This window comes from Ambystoma mexicanum, chromosome 11 (genome assembly GCF_040938575.1).
Source record: "Ambystoma mexicanum isolate Mex_15411 chromosome 11, UKY_AmexF1_1, whole genome shotgun sequence".
In the NCBI taxonomy this organism is placed as follows: Eukaryota; Metazoa; Chordata; class Amphibia; order Caudata; family Ambystomatidae; genus Ambystoma; species Ambystoma mexicanum.
Window position 1 is genome coordinate 29636956 of NC_090934.1, and position 20350 is coordinate 29657305.

The window sequence follows — 20350 nt, forward strand, 5'->3', positions numbered from 1 at the left end:
AAGTCAGATCCCAGTTCCGTACAGCACACTCAGTCTTGTCTACATACGCAATCTGGAAAAAGATGGCGGCCAAATATGGTGTGGACGTAAGATTCGCCCCTCTATTGCCCATCAGATTTATTCACGGCATCCCCCTCACGAATGAAAAAGTATTCCTAATATGGGCTGACAATGTTAATGTCCACTCCTTCGGAGACCTGTACCCAGAGGGCACCTTTCTAACCCCACAAATGGCCAAAGATAGGGGCGGAAACACTTCCCTGGATGTATTCCTTTACTTTAGACTACATCACACCTTACACAAATTTCCCTCATTTCCCAAACAACCCCCCACGTGGGAGTTACTGCATAACACGATTCAGGGGGAGGGGAGGTTAGTCTCGTTGCTATATAAATCCCTGGTGGTCGATTTTGGTAAACCCAACCCTAAAACACAGCTAAAATGGGAAACTGCCATTCAGGAGACAATACCCACGGAGGATTGGTCCTATATCCTATGTCAAACTCAAAAGGTTGCACTAAACACTCACTATAAGCCAATACACTTCAATTTTGCACACCAAACATATTATACCCCAGTTAAGAAACACAAGCTTCACCCAGAAACGTTGCCCCAATGCGATAGATGTGCGGCGGCCCGTGCGGACTTCCTCCACCTAGCTTGGGACTGCCTTGGAATAAGGCATTTCTGGAACTTGGTTCTACAAACAACTGCCAATATCATAGGCAAACAGGTGACCCCACTACCACAGGCGCCCCTTCTGGGTCTCACTAAATACCTTCAACCCGCATCACGTAAATTAGCATCCCTTCTTCTGGTGCTGGCCCGAAGGAGGATCGCCATGACATTGAGCCGAGGCCCACTACCCAAAATTGAAGAGTGGAAAAAAGACATAACATACTGCCAGGACGTGGAAAGCAAATTTATAAGAACCCTAACATTGCATGCACGCCCCCCCCCCCCTGACATCTGGGGACCATATATTGCATATCTGCTAAATAGTACTGCATCTTCTGGTACCTGAAAGCAGATTATGGACCTAAGATCCTCAACACTCCACTGAATTTTTAATCTAGCAGACTCTGATGAAGGACGGTATCAGGCTTTTTTCATCTTGCGGGGGTGGGAGCGGAGGCAGCCTCGGAGGGGAACTCGGGATTGGGTAACGTTGTGTTGTTTTTCTTCCTTCCATCTTCCCTTCATTTCCTCTCATGCCCCTCTCTTTTCCCTCCTTCCCTTTTTCCCTTTCCAATGGTTTCGACAAAGCACCATTTTGGTGCGTTTGTATTCAAAATTCAAAAATAAACTAAAAAAAAAAAAGTCTGGACTAGAAGCCACCTCCTTTCCAAATCATTGGGCACATTAAAATCTATCAGAAACGACCTAATCAGTCGGAAATCTATCTCCGGGCACTGGAAATTGCACAAGCACCTGGCATTGAGTCCCTTAACCCACTGCAGGAACAGCTGGAAAGATTCATAGCCTTGGCGGACCAGGAAATAAAATATACCATGCAGTCAACCAGAGGCAGACGATATGCGGAGGGTAACAAGGCCAGGAAGATGCTGGCGAACCTGATAAAAGCAGAGACGGGGTTGAAACCGATCACGTCCATCAATGGGACAGACAGACAGGACAGTTCACACAAATGCGGACAAGATCAACAAAATCTTTCTGGACTTTTTCTCTGAGCAGTACAAGAACACCGAAGTAACGACGCAAGAACTAGATCAATATATGTTTGCAAGGGGTGAGGAGCTTGGTTTCGGGACAGCCAGGTCCCCTATGCAACTTGTCTTTATTCAAGGTTAAGCCAGCAGCCGGTATATGGTTTTGGCGGGGAACCAGGCTCCATGGTTCCCAGGAAGTTTGAAGAGAGGGTGGGTTGACAAAACCTAGTTGGTTGGTGGCGCTGGCAAGGGGGTTGGTGCCCCTTAGTTACTACACAAATCAGTTCGAAGATGTTTTGTGTGTGCAGGCATATTTATTATTTCAAGTGCAGCATAACACCTTGGGTACAGTGTACCAGGTTGGTGAACCGTAACGATAGAAAAAACAGCCGACGCAAAGTCTTTCTCAAGGCATTGAAGTTGGGGCGGGGGCTCCCATTGGAATATATGTAGAAGAACCCCGAGTAGGGCGTTGATTAGATGCTGGATAGCAGATTTCTGGGCCGGTGGTCCGTCAGCGTCCGGGTGGTTTCCAGGCACACATTTCAATGGGAGCCCCCATCCCAACTTCAATGCCTTGAGAAAGACTTTGGTTGAAACGCACGTCGGCCGTTTTTTCTATTGTTACGGTTCACCAAACTGGTACACTGCACCCCACCCTCTCTCTAGATCAATATATGTCCTCCATTCCACTGCCCAGACTAAAACAGAGCGACAGGGAATTACTTGAGAACCCCTTTACTCTTGAGGAAATCGTTCAGGCAATTAAAGATCCGACGGCTGGTAAAGCCCTGGGTCCGGACGGCCTCCCAGCTGACTTTTACAAATGTTACGCAGACGAGCTATCTCCCAGAATACTAGCACTATGGTAAGAAGCCCTAGCGTCCAGCACGCTCCCAGAATCCTTGAGGGAAGCCACCATAACTGTCCTATTTAAACCACACAAGCCCGCACAAGACCCTAAGCCACCCCCCATCACTAATACCAACACCAAAATATACACTAAGGTCATAGCAAATAGACTACTCCCCCATATGAACAAGCTGATACACCCTGATCAATCAGGGTTCATACATACTAGATCCACATCCCTAAACATGTGGAGACTCTTTGCGATCATAGCGCAGTTGGGCCCCGACGCTGAAGCAGTAGCGGTAGCGGTAACACTCGCCGCAGAAAAAGCATAGTGTCCTGGTGCTACATGTACGCTATACTGAACCGTATGGAGTTCGGCCCACATTTCCAAAGCTTTACCCAGCTATTATATAAAAATCCCAGAGCTAAAATTCAGACAAAACACACATGTCCCCCCAGCCTTGACCCTACAGAGAAGCACACGTCAGGGATGCCCGTTCTCTCCTCTAATTCTTGCTCTCACAATAGAGGGAATGGCGGTACACCTAGGTGTAATGCATCGACCTTGGAAGGTTTGGAACTGATGGATGGACGCTGGAAGTTTCGTGTGGCGGTCTATGCCTCATCCAAGATGGCCGTCAGCACGTATTTACGCACAACGCACCAGTGCTCCGATGCGTTGTATCAAAGTACTTTTGTATCTTCCCAGCGCTGTGTTTCTGAACTCTCGCTACCCATTATTGCTTCCAATTGATTATTCATCTCTTTTCTTCGACTATCTTACACCGCGTTTTTCGTACCTTTTTTCGGGTAGCTTTCCTTATAACGGTTGGATCCTTGTTAATCGCACTTTGTGGTTTGCTCTTTAACTCCTCAGTCTCTGTATCAATCCTTCCCTGCTACGTCTCTTGTTTGCTTTCACCTTGCCTTCCAGTTTCATTTCATTGCTTATTGTTCCTATTTATTTTAATTGCACCGTTTTCTTCCGTCTGGATTTTCTTCTCTCGAGTGGCAGTCTATCCTTTCTAGGCTGTTACTTACTGGGTTGTCGGTTCGCCGTCTTTGCCATTCTTCGACCATCCGGCCATTATCCTGTGCTCCTGGAGTGCCTTATCTACAGTAGTGCACCTTCATTTCCTTCGGCACCACCTGCTACTTGGAACTGCCTTTTGGAAAAAGATCTCAGTTCTCTCCATGTACTCTTGTGGTCCTTATTATCTTACCCTTGCTTTTGGAGAGAACTACTGTATGAACATTCGATACCAGAGTGCATACTACACAGAAGAGAAGGCTGGACTTGCTTCTACACAACCTGAAGACCATTCACACAGGGTTTTTTCAGCTTATGGCTTTTTCCCTGGAATAGCGGGTTGGCTTCTGGGATTCGGTTCCTATCCGGTCATGGTGGCCTCTGGGAAATCACGCCCATATTTGCATCAAAAGAAGAGTAAAGATACCAGAAAGACACGAAGGAAAAAGAAAACGGAACCCCAAGAAGACTCCGCTGGTGATTCAGGTGAGGAGGAGTTGGAAAGGAGGGGAACTAAGGTTGCAAGTTTTGACACTAGGCCACAAGCACTAATGCCACGGCATTCCGACACGTGGTCCCTCGCCAGCTTGCCTCGCTCTGCGCAGATGACACCTTACTATATCTACTGAACCCAGACACCAACTTATTACCGGTTATACAGGACATTACAGTTTGCCAAATTTTTGGGGTATAAAATGAATCATGCTAAATCTGAGATAATCCCTGTGGCACAGAGCACTACAAGGTCAGATGCCATGGCACAATTCTGCTGGTCACCAGACTCTGCTCCCTATCTCAGAATAATTATAGCTACCGACACTCTATAATGCCAACTATGGTCCCTACATTGCGCAGCTAGAAACCAAACTAACAATATGGAGTAAACTCCCCATTTCAATATATGGCCGCATTGCCCCCCTGAAAATGGTGGTTGTCCCCAAGTTACTCTATTTTGTAACATCCCCATCTGGCCGAGCAAAGCGTTTTTCGAGAAATTGCAACGATTGGCCTCAGGCTTTGTGTGGGGCGGTGGAACGGTCAGACAGAGCTGGGCCAAATTAAGTGAGAAGTTTGATATAGGAGGCATGTCGACACCGGACTTTACCCTGTATTATGCTGCGCAAGCTCACTACGGCAAGTATTGGTTACAAGACACTGAGGCATACGCCCACATACAAGTGGAGAAACAAGCCGTCGCCCCCGTCGACATACGATCCAGTATATTCCCTGAGAAACACAGAAACCTGGTCGGCATGGACCCAGTGACCCACATAACACAGGCTTGGGCGGCACTGTTCCACAGAGTAGGCTGCACACACCCATACTGGGCCCATACTCCTAACCCAGACATCACCCCCTCACTTGATACCACGATGCAAAAGAAATGGGATCCCAGGAAAGTCACTAAACTTGGGGACCTGTTCCCAAATGGGGAATCTTAAAACTGGACGAAGCCCCAAGTAGATCCGGGCAGGGGCCAACAGTAACCATACAATACCATTGCCTAAAGTCAGCACTAAAACACAAATGGCCATCATGCGCCACAGAGCCACCGTCCCACCCATTCATGCTAGATAAAATGGATCAAGATGGGTTTAAATGCACCATCTCCAAGATATACAGCACGGTCCAAGCCCTCCCCTCTCCCAGAACATTATGAAATCCAAATGGGAAGGAGACCTTGAAATGGTAATCGAGGACACACAATGGGCCAGATACTGTCATATACCAAATCCATATCACTAAACGCTAACCTGAGGCTGATCCAAAACAAAATACTAAGCCACTTGCATATCACCCCAGGAAAAGAAATATTATTCGCCAAATTTGACCGTCCAAACCATCCCAATCCTTGTGCCCCAAATGCAGGCTCCCTGGGGCCAACTCCTTCCATGTGTATTGGGAACTCCCTCCCACAAGGCATATCTGTGAAGAAGTTACCTCCAAACTCAGCGATATCCTCGAGATACAAATGCCAGCTACACCCTGGAAATACCTCCTGAGGGATATTGGGAAAGTCCCCACAAAGATCCGACGGCTATTTTCAGTTGCGCCAGAGATGGCCAAACGCAATATTCTTCGACACTGAATAGCGAAAACTGCCCCCAGAATTCATACATGGTTCCGAGACCTGATTGAAACATATGAATGTGAAGATTGCTATGCAAGAGGTATTACACCTACTAGTCGACCTAAACACATCTGGGACCCCCTCAGGCGATACCTGAACTGTCAACCAGGACTCTGCGACATCAGAGTAACAAGGGTCCCTTGACCCAACCCTCAATTCTCGTTGCGTGCCTGTAATTAGTGCCTGTTTGTTACAACACCTCTATTGAGCGGTACCACTCAATTTCTGTCAATATAATGTACATGTGAGCAGAAATGGCAAGAAGGACAACCTCACCTCTCCAATCCGTGCGGGCGAATGAACCGGCACATATGATGCTGTACCCAAATGCGAGTGAGGCAGGGAACGACCACTCAAGAAGCAGAGGACTAACCGTGGCGTCCTACAGAATGAATAAAACATCCAATGCGGCAGCAGTATATTAAAAGCTACAGTAAATCATAGTGAACGGACATGAGGCCTTGGGAGTTAACACTGGATTAATTTATCAGAATAAAAGGCATGGGTTATTTTAACTAACGGTGAAGAGCGACCAGGTCAAGATTTCCTATCCAGTACAAAATGACCAGCAATTGTAGCAACCACTACAGCCAAGAGCAAATCTCTTCTCACAGCTCAAAAAAAAAAAAAAAACAAACACAAAAAAACAAGACATAAGCACAGCTTTGAGCAACATGTAAACAACCAGAAGAGGTGAGGTGCAAATTAACAATAGGCTACAACAGGGAGGACCACCATGACTGGAAGAACTTGCCTGGTCACGTCGGGCAGCCACTGTGCAGTCAGACTGGGCCACTCAAGGGCATGGGTCATCACCAGGTCATATAAAAATGGGGTGTTTTTCTTCCATATTTTATATTCCTCGTTGATCACTCTCTCCTCCACCGCATCGTCAAAGGCCGCTAGAGAACACAGAAATGCAATCATTGAGAAAAGGGCGTTGTACAGCAGGACAGCTACATAGCAGAAAGAACAGTACTCGACACATGCTTACAAGCCAGGTAGATCAACAACAAACAAAAAAGAAAAAAGCTTTTATCTATTTATTGTTCACTTGTTAGGCGCTTATACAAGAAGCAAATACTGTTTTAAAGCACCCACAGGGCAACAGGGAGGGGGCAGGGATGATAGTGTAATTACAACAATGTAATCGAGAGCAGCAGGTTAAGTGCTATGAAGAAAGGTAAGTGCAACCTCCAGTGGTGGAGAGTGAGCAGAGGCAAGTGAAGAGGATAGACAGCAGCTGGGATGATGAGATGTGGGAGGTCAGGGCCTGAGGATGCATAAGGGCCCTGCACACCAGTCAAACTACTGTGCGATTAGCAGGAGAGAGGGAGGGAAGGAAGGAAGGAAGAGGTAAAGCAGAAGGTCTTCAGGTTTTTCCTGAAACTTAAGGAGGTCCTGCTTGAAACGAAGAGGGGATTCTGTTCCAAAGAAGGGAGCCCACTGAGGAAAGCGATCGACCACCAGCTCGCTGTTTTACAAACAGATTCACACGCAAGGAGTTGGTGCCAGAGGAACGCAGGTGTCGGGGGGCGTGGGGGAGAGGGAGTATTTAGTCCGAAAGAGTGGTCCGCAGGCTCAGACAGCCTTGTGGATGATGCAGAGATTTGAATTTAATCTGTGCTGCGATCGGAGCCAGTGAAGACTTTGTAGGGCAAGAGAGATGCAGTCCCTGGGTTTGAGACCAAGGATAACTCTTGCTGCCCTATTCGCGCTTAGCCGTAGGGGTGGGGGGGGTCCCAGAGTGGACAAGGGTAGATTAAGGAGGAGGCTATTGCAATAGTCAAGCCTAGAAAGAACCAGAGCCCCAGAAACGTGAGTTTCTGGGGGAAGGGGAGGAAAGGTAGAATTGATTTCAGAAGGAAAAGCTGAAAGTGGGACTTCTTGGCAATGTCCCGAGTATGAGGGAAGTAGGAGAGAGAGAGGAGTCAAGGTTTCTGGCTTCCGAAGAGGGAGCCAGGGGAGAGCCCATGGAAGAAGGCCAGAATGAAGGGAAGTATTTGGGTGCCAGGGTCCCAATAGGGAGGATCTCAGTTTTGCTGGCTTTGACTTACACCAGGCCTGGATATCTGAGAGACAGTCAAGGATGGAGGTGCAAGGACGCCTGTAGGAAGCGTGAAGAGTTGTGCGTCATCAGCATAGCAATGGAGGTTGGGGGAAATAAGGTGTCCCAGTAGAGTAATATAGATGTTAAAGAGCCAAGGCAAAAGAATGGAGCCCTGGGGGACGCCACAGGTGGAGGAGGAAGTAAGGGTGGAGAAGGTGCCCAGTATGACTTTGGAAGAGTAGTCAGTCAGGAAGGAGGTGAGCCAGTCCAGTGCCCGCTCTGAGATACCAAGGGTATCATGGAGCCTTTTATGAGGATGGAGTGGTTCACTGTGTCAAATGCAAAGAGATCAAGGAGGAAGAGGGCAGCAGGGTTGGAATCAAGGGCCTCTAGCAGTTCTTCACGGGTGTTCTGAAGAGCAGTTTCCGTGCCTCAGGATGGCAAACATTCAAGTGGGGGGCAAGCCGTGGAGTAAAAACAATATACAATGGGATAAGGGCACAATGCAGCAACAAAATAAAAATGCCAGCACATTTCCCCATCTGTCATCTGGCGAGAACTAAGCGCACTGCTATCACCATGCTACCACCACCACCACCCTAAATCTTGACAGGCCACCAAGACTCAGGAAAGGCATACATTCGCTTTCAAAAATTGATTAGCAGAGTATGCTAATTAACATTTTCTTAATTAGCAAACCAACCCATTCGATTAGCAATGTTGTACTCATATTTTTAATGTCAGACGTTATTTGTACCCAAAACATAAAATATAGCATTTTTGTCTACCGCTGAAGTATGACATTAATAAGATGAGTAAGGCCTGGCAAAATCTTTAAAAGTGTGCTAAACATGCGGGTCGAGTAACTTAGTTTATCTACTCGACCTAAGAAATACACCTGAGCCTTGGCAACGGATCACAAAAAAAAATGTATATCACCTTTCTGAAAATGGTACATTTCACCACAACCCCACTTTGTTTTTCACATTGCTGCCACCCAGAGGCCAACCACTCACAGTTAAACTTTTATTTGGCATTTACTGCAAACAAAATAAACGTTGAATAAAAGTTTCAAACTACCAAGGTACTCGCCCTTCATAAAAGCTAGCCCTCCTTTTGTTGGATCGCCCGGCCATCTTTGATTTGGTGGATCACCAAGCATCTCCACTCCTCAGCCCATTTCTCCCCAGAGGCCACCACCTGGATCACCTCTTTCCTATCAAGTCTTCGCCACTTCTGCCTCCGCCCCACACATTCCAGTCACGTGCGGTGTCCCTCAAAAATCATGTGCATCACCCACCTTGTACAATATATTCACCAAACCACTCTTTGATTGACGCACTGGGCATCTCTGACACAAGCTAAGCTGATAATATGCAGCTGCTCTTACCCATCACTGGTGACTACCCTACTGACTCAGAATAATTGAGATTGGTGTACCAAACCATCCAAGCATGGATGGCAACACATATGCCATCACAATGAGAACAAAACCGAGTTGCTCCTTGTCAGCTCATCATCCCTCAAACTAGATCCGGCATACAAATCATTCAACATTGAAGGCAACCCCATCCTGGTCTCCAGCAACGTCAAAACCCTCGGGTATCTATACCCCACCCTGTCACAATCCAGACAAGTCAAGGGCATCGCTTTCTCGGTAGCCTACACCACAAAACGTACTATGCCTGCAGATCATTCCTCTCCACAGAAAGTTGCTTCATCGTCGCTAGAGCACTGGTAGGCTCTAGGCTAGACTATTGCAACAGCCTTTTTTGCAGGCACATCAACCGGCAACGTCAACAAGTTGCTAATTATTCAAACCAATGCTCCAAGGGCAGCTTTAAACATTGCAAAAAAAATAAATTAAAAAATTTTCGTTTAAAAAAAATTAAATCCCATTTCACAAGCCAGGCGAAATGGAAATGCCCACTGGCTGCCAGTCCGAGAGCGCATCTGCTTCAAAACACGGGCCTTGACCCACAAATGTATCTCAAACACTGCTCCAGAATACCTGTCGTCCAAATTCTCCAAAACTGACTCGCGACTTACTCACTCATTCACTAACCGTCTCAACATTCCAGCTGACATGGGCAGGTGGCACCAGTGTCTCGGTAATCGCTGCCGAAAGCTGGAAGGCCTTACCACCATCCTTGAGACTGGAGCACTCCTATTTGGCTTTCCGCAAACAGCTCAAAACACTGCTTTTCTCACAAGAATCCCTGTAAGGATCGATGTACCCTCTGCATTCAAACCCGGAACTGGTATTACCCCACTAAACTGCCCATTGTACATCAAGATGTACTTATAATCCTAATCTTGCTGTCTAAACCATGCCCTAGCGCCTTGATGACTAGGATTTAGTATGCTGCTATAAATGTCAAAATAAATAAACAACCCTCCCTCCCTCACCCCCCCCATCCCGATATGAAGCAGATTTAACGTTGAATATAGTAATATACTGGCATGATGGAAGGAAAGAGGTTACTTAACAGAGCACACGGAGGGACAAGCAAAACACCAAATACCCCGCCACCCCCCATGCCACATCATGTCAGTCCTGTTTTTTTTAGCCAGCAGTGACTTGCATTCTGGAACGTGTATTTCACTTTTCATGATTACAAGTATGAATCTACATGTTCCAACATATAAAGAGTGTTCTTAGCTAAGCCCAAAACCTGGCCGACAGGGTTGGCAACAGCACACGTTTTTCATTTTAATGTGATAAAGGAGAAATATTCATATTAAGATAATACTGAATAAAATACAATCCGAAAACAAAAAAACTGCATAATTCTACAGTGTAATTCTACAGGGTCTGCATCTTGGCAGCAGATCAAGCACCATCAATACACAATATACATTAAACAAAAAATGTCTGTGCCCGAATTCTATGGATATTAAGGACATCGCTTGCCAGCTGAAGTACTTTGCCAAAGAAATCAGAATGCAAACACTATTATATGGACAAACACAGCCAGATATCATTAATAAATGAGTGTGATCACAAGAAATCCACAGATGTTTCAACAGGATTCATCTTCGTACAGAGTCGAAACATTATAGACGCACAGAGAACAAGCTCTTGCGCCAGACAACTCCGTTTCCAATCAACTAAACCGCAAGAGCATGTACTCTCGTCTCTTCATTAGGTTTGGGAACGGTTTTATATACTGTTGCAGTTCCAAATGAACTGGGAAGGCCTCCACATTCTATGTTTTTCCAAATCTGCTAAAATCTTAGACCAATCAATTACCCAGAACTTTCTTTTAACCTCTTCCATTGTGTATTATATATTCGTACCGATGACACAATAGCTGTCTCAGAGGAAGCAAGTTCACTAAAATTTCCATAGAATATGGCTGGAGGAGTGGTGCAATTTCATTCGAATCAAAAAAGTCTTAAGTGCCATTTCAGTGTTGAGTGGAGGGACAATAAGTAAAATGTTAAAGGTATTTGTACCGCGCACCGTCACCAAAGGAGTTGGTCCCCAGGCGCTCTGGCGAATCTGCAAACGAGAAGGTGGGATGTTAGTAAGGTGAAGCGGGAGTCGGATAGTGAGAGGTGTGCTGTTCTGTTGGCAGCTTCAATTCGATACACACCGGGTGCAGAGCTTTGATGAGAGTATCGGATCGATGTCAGTCCTCATGCGGTGTTGTGAAGTGCGTGCGGGTTGTCGTGCGAGAGATGGTTGGGTGAGATTTTTGAGTGAGATAAGTCTGCAGAAATGGCGAGTGTTTTTGTTAGCATGTTAAACTGCATATAACACACTAACATACAGAACTCAGAGTGTGGCGCTCGCTAATATTCCCAATCCCATCAGGATGGGCAAAGGGGTTACGCCTGGCAGGGGTTTAGGTTTGTGCGACACGCTCCCTGTGCTATTCTAACGCGCTCTGTAAGTGTTCTAATTCTGATGGAGTAAGTATTGTGGGGTTGGGTTTTAGGTTGGTGTGACGTGCTCGTCGTTCCACGAATTGATCAGGGCAGTAACTACTTGTTAACAGACAGGCAATAGGTTTAGTCCAAATGAAAACTAGGCTATGCCGAAGTCCCACCTTGGGGACAAATAATATTAGCTTGTCAACAGGTGCAAGATAAAGCACAGCACTGCTCTCCAGCTGGGAGGGAAAGGGGGTTGGGGGGAGTCGGAGAAAGCATCCAATACTCATTCGGTGTCATTTTCAGAACTCCTCTCATTCCCAGGATATCCCGCTTTTGTGCCCCACCATCCTCTGCCCTTTTCGGAGTTCTCTTTCCACTGTCTCTCTCTGCCCGCAGATACGTCTTTATGGGCAGGCAAAAGCACATGCCCCAAGCCCCCACCAAGCTGCCTGATCTTAAGAAGTCAGTTCCCATTGTTTACCAAACTAATGCCAGGACATTGTATGGCGTGCCACAGAGGCTCTAACCCCATTGCCTGTCTGTCTATTAACAAGTACTTTCTGCCCTGATCAATTCATCCAGTAACATTTCAATGTTCAATTGTGGTATATATCATTTTCTACAGTGAACTCATTTTCACCTTTCTGTGGGATTTATACAGATCATGTGCAATAATCAAATTTTAAATACATATTGGTAGGAGTGCAGTGATGGTTCAGAAGATAGCTCATGGTGTTAGGCACACATTGTAGAGATCTGGGTTCAGGTGCAAGATTACAATACCAAATTCCAGCACGGTTGATTCAGTCTTTCCTAGTCAACTTCCGGGTCACCAGTGTTCCAGGGAAGAATATCGGTTTCTAAACCATCAATCAGCCCCACACCTCTATTACACCAGAAGGGATCCGAACAGATGGGAAACAAGCAAATTATAAGCCTCCTTGCCCACATTTGGTAATATGGACGGAAAGGCTGGCGTATCGCCGCAAGTTTGTGGATCGTTGGGTAGTTGCAACGCAGCGAAAATACAATTATACCCAATGATAAATCCAGTCAAGGTTTTATACAAATGTCTACTTGTTATTACTCAGACAGTTCCAGCACACTACAAAATACAACTCACCCTGTAAAGTGTAAAGGAATGCAGAAGACAGTTTCAAGAAGGAAAAGGGATGCACTCTGGATACTGACCGGAGGGTACTCTGTAAAGTAATCAATCACAATATTTCAATGACACTTGGTTTCAGCACAAAGGGAGTCAAGGGCCATAAAATCTCACAAGGGGCCTTCGGAGACAGAACCAGAAGTTCTTGGTTCTCGACAGGGTAGAGTGTTTCAGGGCAATTTGGCGAGTGAGGCTGAACGGGCGGCTGCAGGCTGGCCTACACGGCCGCTCAGGGTCAGGAATCATTGTCTCAATGCTGGTTGGCGGGTCAAAAGCATTTGTTGAGGAGTCTTGGACAACGTTAGTGACTGCGGTGTGACAAGGGTCAGCGGTGCCGTCGGTTGTAGCGCAAGAGGATCAACTGGCTCAAAAATGTCCTTTACGGCAGACGATGGCTGATGCACTCCTAGCTTCGTTGCTGGGCTGTTCTCAGCTTTTGGCCGTCTGCCTTAAAGGACGAGTGTTGGAAGGTACCAGCCTTGTCCTGGATTTGGTTCAGAGACTCTCTGGCACTTCCCACCTAGGAAGCTTGCTTGCAGAGTCTAGCAGGGCACACTGTGTGATGGTTGAGTACCAGTTCAGGAGCTGCTGGGGAGTCTCCTGGATTCAATATCTCCCTCTGTTCCCTGGGAGATGTTAAGGGGAGGGATCTTGCTTACCTCTTTGGGAATCCTGGCCTTCCTTCACTGGCGGAAGCTGTAAAGCAGACTGTACCTTCAGCTAGGGTCCAAATTAGTTATTCTTGTTACTCCTTCCAAAGCCTTCAGTTCTGGCCAAAAGTGGGTCTCGACCATCGTTTAAAGTCAAATGGCCCCAGTGATTGGTGTAGGCTAATCCTACCTTATGTCCCTAGCAACAATCTCATGTATGCATGACGTAATAACCAGAGTGTTTTGCAACAGAAAAGGTAAAGGGGTAGTCCAACCCATCTGTCTGTTGTGGATCAAAAGGTCTCTCCGGTTAATTGAGCTCTCTGTGGTTCCTGATTAAAAGAAGCAGATCTCCCTTGAAGCTGTGTCGAGACCAGTCGATAGGGCTCCGCAAACCACATACTCTTACCTTCTGAATGGGGTCCCGAGTCGGGGATGGCTACTGTAAATACATAATGCCAGACATAACAGGTCACTGCCCTTGATACAGAGGCGCGAGATGGCTTCAGGTTGACAGTGCATATCAAAGGTTACTGGGGTTTTCCTGTCTCCTTTGTTTTAGCCTCTGAAGCCAGGCCACATGTGTGCCTGTTTGAAGTTTACTCTATTAGTAGGTTAATAGCTGTCACCATCTGCAGAGGGTAAACAAACTGACAGGGTGGATCCATGGAGCCTTTGACAATTATTTAAGCAGGCCATGGCATGAGAAAAGTTTTGGCCCTCCCCATTCCGAGATGCATTGTGTACTGCACCTGTCAGATTCCAAATAAATCTGACCAGGATGGCTGCGCCTGTAGGCTGTCTCCACCCAGAGTACACAAGTCTATGTCGCGCGGTGAACATAGAAAAGTCTGCGGATTAGCCCCACGTTTCCAGAGGTTTGTCTACCATCACTCAATGTCATAAAGTATCAGAAAAGCCCAGGTGAGCGCACACCAACAGGTGCTATTATCAGCACTGTGCCTGCATCAGACAGTGGGTGCTATAAAAACTAACATAGCAGTATGGCGTAGGTCTAGAAATAAGTGCAGATGTGGATTTGTAAAACCTAGGAAGTAACCTCCAAATGATGAGCATACTTGTAATTGTTAGTCTGACAGGTAATCCAAAATCAAAACTGTGCAATGAATGCTCTCTCTTCTTCCTCTCTGTTCCTTTGCCTTTTTTAAACTATTTTAGTATTGTTTTTATAACTAGGTAAAGAAGGTGTATTTTAATTCTGTTTGTATATCTTGTTTTTTGTAAGATCAAATGTTTGATCAAATCACAATGAAAAAAAATATTAATGCTTGTATCCTGGCTTTTCCAGCAGACAATGCAGTGATCCTGGACAAATATACTCTTGGCATCACTACCATTACTGTGCCATCTTCTGTGGAAGGGTATGTCTCCTCGCGTGCTGGTGGCCCATGGACGCTACTTTTGACCATGAAAGGCGACTTGTTCATTAATCCGATTACAGAAAGAACAAAGCGGTTAAGACGAGTACCCACACTCATTTTGATTACTGCAAGGCAACTTATCAAGCCATGTGGTGATTGTGGCGAGAGGAGGCAGCAATATTAATTCCTTTGGTTCGATGGAAGAGGGCCTTGCAAAGGGGGTTCCCCAAAAGTGCTTAAGATAGCCACGTCTGTCCCCAAACAGTACTCTATCCCATATCACTCCATGTCCCCGGCCTCTGCGTGCCTTTGACCCATGTCACTTCTAAGCCTTTTCTATACTTTTTTCTCCTGAGCATGTCACCCATAGCACTGTCTTCCCCCAAGCGTCTTTACTTGTTCCTCTCCCCACTGTGCCTCAAGCCAGTCTCTGCCCCTAACCCCCTCTCCTCCCCGTTTCACTCCCTTACCTTCTCTGTGCCCTCTTCCCACTGCATCCGTTTCCCCTTTCACAAACCTCTGTCCTTCTCAGTCTCCAGAGCCCCTCTTCCCACCTCCACTTTCCTGAAACGCTCTGCCCTTCTCCCCAGCCATTTGCCACACTGTGCCACTCCCCCTGTCCCTAAACCCACCTTTCCCTTTCGCATCTCTGTCCCCTTTCCAAGGCATCCTCACGTCTTCCCTGGGCCCGTCGCTCCCTCCAATAGATCCCGTGCCCCGGCTCCTCTCCCCAGTCACTAGCAGAAATGTGCCTCTCCCTATGCCTCTGAAACCCTTTCCCCAGTCTCTCTGCACCCCTCCCCTTTTCCAAGCCCCTCTCTCACTGTGCCATTACTCTGCCCCATAACACCTTTCTGCCGAGCATCTCTGCACCTCTCCACAGCCACTTGCCCCAATGTGTCTCCCTCTGCCCTGAACCCTTCTTTACGAGCATCACTGAAATCTCAACTATTCCCTGAGCCAGTCACTCGCCCCAATGCATTCCTTGCGAATCCCTCCCCAGCCACTTGTCCCAATATGCCCCTCCCTCTGCCCTGAACAGCTTTCTTCTCCTGAGCATCACTCTGCAACCTCCTCTGTTCCATGGATCTAGCACTCGTACCAAAAACATTTACTGTGCATCTCTGCCCCACTCGCTAGCCACTTGACCCAATGTGCCTATCCACTGCCCTGGACACCTTTCTTTCCCCCGAGCATCACCCTGCAACCCCACCTGTTCCCTGAACCCATCACTTGCCCTAATGCATTCCTTGCACCTCTCTACACAGCCACTTGTCCCAATGTGCCTCTGCCCTGACCCCCTTGCTTTCCCGAGCATCACTCTGCAACCTCCCCTGTTCCCTGAGCCTATCACTTGCCCCAATGCATTCCCTGAGCCTCTCCCCATCCACTTGCCCCAATGCACCCCCCCCTCTGCCCTGAACCCCTCTTTCCCCTGAGCATCCCTCTGCAACCTCCCCCGTTTCCTGAGCCTGTCACTTGCCCCAATGCATTCCCTGAGCCTCTCCCCATCCACTTGTCCCAATGTGCCCCTCCCTCTGCCCTGAACCCCTCTTCCCCCCTGAGCATCCTCACCCTGAGCAATCTCCCCTGTTCCCTGTCACTTCCCCAATGCATTCCCTCTCCCCAGTCACTTGTCCCAATGTGCCCCTCCCTCTGCAACCTCACCTGTTCCCTGAGCCTATCACTTGCCCCAATGCATTCCCTGTGCCTCTCCCCAGCCACCTGCCCCAATGTGCCCCTCCCTCAGCCATGAACCCCATTTCCCCTGAGCATCCCTCTGCAACCTCACCTGTTCCCTGAGCCTATCACTTGCCTCAATGCATTCCCTGTGCCTCTCCCCAGCCACTTGTCCCAATGTGCCCCTCCCTCTGCCCTGAGGCCCCCTTTCCCCCCGAGCATCCCTCTGCAACCTCACATGTTCCCTGAGCCTGTCACTTGCCCCCAATGCATTCACTGAGCCTCTCTCCATCCACTTGTCCCAATGCGCCGCTCCCTCTGCCCTGAACCCCTCTTTCCCCGAGCATCCCTCTGCAACCTCACCTGTTCCCTGAGCCTATCACTTGCCCCAATGCATTCCCTGTGCCTCTCTCCATCCACTTATCCCAATGTGCTCCTCCCTCTGCCCTGAACCCCTTTCTTTCCCCTGAGCCTATCACTTTCCCCAATGTATTCCCCGAGCCTCTCTCCATCCACTTATCCCAATGTGCCCCTCCCTCTGCCCTGAACCCCTTTCTTTCCCCTGAGCATCCCTCTGTAACCTCACCTGGTTCCTGAGCCTGTCACTTGCCCCTAAGCCTCTCTCCCCATCCACTTGTCCCAATGCACCTCTCCCTCTGCCCTGAACCCCTCTTTCCCAAGCATCCCTCTGCAACCTCACCTGTTCCCTGAGCCTGTCACTTGCCCCAATGCATTCCCTGAGCCTCTCTCCATCCACTTGTCCCAATGTGCTCCTCCCTCTGCCCTGAACCCCTTTCCCCTGAGCCTGTCACTTGCCCCAATGCATTCCCTGAGCCTCTCCATCCACTTGTCCCAATGTGCCCCTCCCTCTGCCCTGAACCCCTTTCTTTCCCCTGAGCATCCCTCTGTAACCACACCTGGTTCCTGAGCCTGTCACTTGCCCCTAAGCCTCTCTCCCCATCCACTTGTCCCAATGCACCCCTCCCTCTGCCCTGAACCCGTCTTTCCCCTGAGCATCCCTCTGCAACCTCACCTGTTCCCTGAGCCTGTCACTTGCCCCAATGCATTCCCTGAGCCTCTCTCCATCCACTTGTCCCAATGTGCCCCTCCCTCTGCCCTGAACCCCTTTCTTTCCCCTGAGTATCCCTCTGTAACCTCACCTGGTTCCTGAGCCTGTCACTTGCCCCTAAGCCTCTCTCCCCATCCACTTGTCCCAATGCACCCCTCCCTCTGCCCTGAACCCCTCTTTCCCCTGAGCATCCCTCTGCAACCTCACCTGTTCCCTGAGCCTGTCACTTGCCCCAATGCATTCCCTGAGCCTCTCCCCAGCCACTTGCCCCAATGTGCCCCTCCCTCTGCCCTGAGGCCCTCTTTCCCCCCCGAGCATCCCTCTGCAACCTCACATGTTCCCTGAGCCTGTCACTTGCCCCAATGCATTCACTGAGCCTCTCTCGATCCACTTGTCCCAATGCGCCGCTCCCTCTGCCCTGAACCCCTCTTTCCCCTGAGCATCCCTCTGCAACCTCACCTGTTCTCTGAGCCTATCACTTGCCCCAATGCATTCCCTCTGCCTCCCCCCAGTCACTTGTCCCAATGTGCCCCTCCCTCTGCCCTGAACCCCTTTCCCCTGAGCATCCCGCTGCAACCTCACCTGTTCCCTGAGCCCATCACTTGCCCCAATGCATTCCCTGTGCCTCTCTCCATCCACTTATCCCAATGTGCTCCTCCCTCTGCCCTGAACCCCTTTCTTTCCCCTGAGCCTATCACTTTCCCCAATGTATTCCCTGAGCCTCTCTCCATCCACTTATCCCAATGTGCCCCTCCCTCTGCCCTGAACCCCTTTCTTTCCCCTGAGCATCCCTCTGTAACCACACCTGGTTCCTGAGCCTGTCACTTGCCCCTAAGCCTCTCTCCCCATCCACTTGTCCCAATGCACCCCTCCCTCTGCCCTGAACCCGTCTTTCCCCTGAGCATCCCTCTGCAACCTCACCTGTTCCCTGAGCATGTCACTTGCCCCAATGCATTCCCTGAGCCTCTCTCCATCCACTTGTCCCAATGTGCCCCTCCCTCTGCCCTGAACCCCTTTCTTTCCCCTGAGCATCCCTCTGTAACCACACCTGGTTCCTGAGCCTGTCACTTGCCCCTAAGCCTCTCTCCCCATCCACTTGTCCCAATGCACCCCTCCCTCTGCCCTGAACCCCTCTTTCCCCTGAGCATCCCTCTGCAACCTCACCTGTTCCCTGAGCCTGTCACTTGCCCCAATGCATTCCCTGAGCCTCTCTCTATCCACTTGTCCCAATGTGCCCCTCCCTCTGCCCTGAACCCCTTTCTTTCCCCTGAGCATCCATCGGTAACCTCACCTGGTTCCTGAGCCTGTCACTTGCCCCTAAGCCTCTCTCCCCATCCACTTGTCCCAATGCACCCCTCCCTCTGCCCTGAACCCTCTTTCCCCTGAGCATCCCTCTGCAACCTCACCTGTTCCCTGAGCCTGTCACTTGCCCCAATGCATTCCCTGAGCCTCTCCCCATCCACTAGTCCCAATGCACCCCTCCCTCTGCCCTGAACCCCTTTCCCCTGAGCCTATCACTTGCCCCAATGCATTCCCTGAGCCTCTCCCCATCCACTTGTCCCTATGTGCCCCTCCCTCTGCCCTGAAACCCTTCCTTTCCCCCTGAGCCTGTCACTTGCCCCAATGCATTCCCTGAGCCTCTCCCCATCCACTTGTCCCAATGCACCCCTCCCTCTGCCCTGAACCCCTTTTCCCCTGAGCCTATCACTTGCCCCAATGCATTCCCTGAGCCTCTCCCCATCCACTTGTCCCTATGTGCCCCTCCCTCTGCCCTGAAACCCTTCCTTTCCCCCTGAGCATCCCTCTGTAACCTCCCCTGTTCCCTGTTCGCCTGTCGCTCACTCCCATGCACATCCCTCTTTCTGGGGCACCCCCATCACCTCTGGGGCACCCCCATCACCCCCCCCCCGCTTCCCCGAGGCCGGCCCGCTCACCTTCCTTGTCCGCCATGCCACCCCCGCCGTGCCTCGGTCTCCGGGGGGCGGGACTTCCCTCCTCCAGCTTGGGTCTGTGCGGGCGGCCTCGGAAGGGCGCGCTGCTGGCTCTGGGGGCGGGTTCGCGGCGGCTGTGCGGGCTCTGGCGCTACCGGTGCCCGGATCAGGGGGGGCTTCTGGACGGGCGGGGCGCTCAGAAACCCTGGAACTGGATTCCTCGGGGACCTCGGCGTTTCAGCGCTCCCTGCACTCTATTGTCCACGGCCCACTCCCGCGCGCAGCTCCGTATCCCTTCGCGCCAACCTACGCCAAGGGGACCCCTCGTGTCGCCCAATCAGAGAGCGCCTGTCAGAGGAGGGGGCTTGACTGGCCCAATGCGCAGGTGCCAACTTTCATGTCGCCCAATCAGAGAGCGGTCTGTCAGAGGAGGGGGTTTGACTTCGCAATGCGCACGCGCGAAGTCCCGACGTCACTCAGGCACTTCCTACAATACTAAACACGAAAGACGGACTACACGTCATCTTGGGGCCACTTGTTCACTGGAATGGGCTCTAGTTGGAAGTATTGGAACCAAGCAAGCATTGGCAAAGCCAATAGGTCTGGTTTTACTTAATTTACATGTATGTGTTACACTGGAGGACAAAGGGGAATCCTGCCAAGAGAATAGTCAAACAGGGCCAGCGGAGACAAGCTAGAGAGGAAACAAGGTTGCATTAACTGATGAAACCCAGGCTCCCAAAATGAACTCAACGCGTCCACTAGGAAGGCAAGAAGGAGAATTCCAGATGCCAGCCATACCTCACAATGTTGGGAATTGCCAGGGAGGGTGAAAACAGTTACAGAAGATCTTG

At 49.4% G+C, this 20350-nt stretch overlaps 1 protein-coding gene across 1 annotated transcript in view; it reads right to left on the reverse strand.

Annotated features, from left to right (window-relative positions):
- The window catches only part of RBBP4 (RB binding protein 4, chromatin remodeling factor), a 110841-nt gene extending 90946 nt beyond the window's left edge, over positions 1–19895 (reverse strand). Inside the window, exons 1-2 of the mRNA XM_069622461.1 lie at positions 19500–19895; positions 6442–6589 (exon numbers count right to left, since the gene is read on the reverse strand). Of these exons, the coding sequence (XP_069478562.1) occupies positions 6442–6589; positions 19500–19515 (164 nt within the window). The 5' untranslated portion in view covers positions 19516–19895. The remainder of the gene's footprint in view (positions 1–6441; positions 6590–19499) is intronic.
- Between the last annotated feature and the right edge of the window lie 455 nt (positions 19896–20350).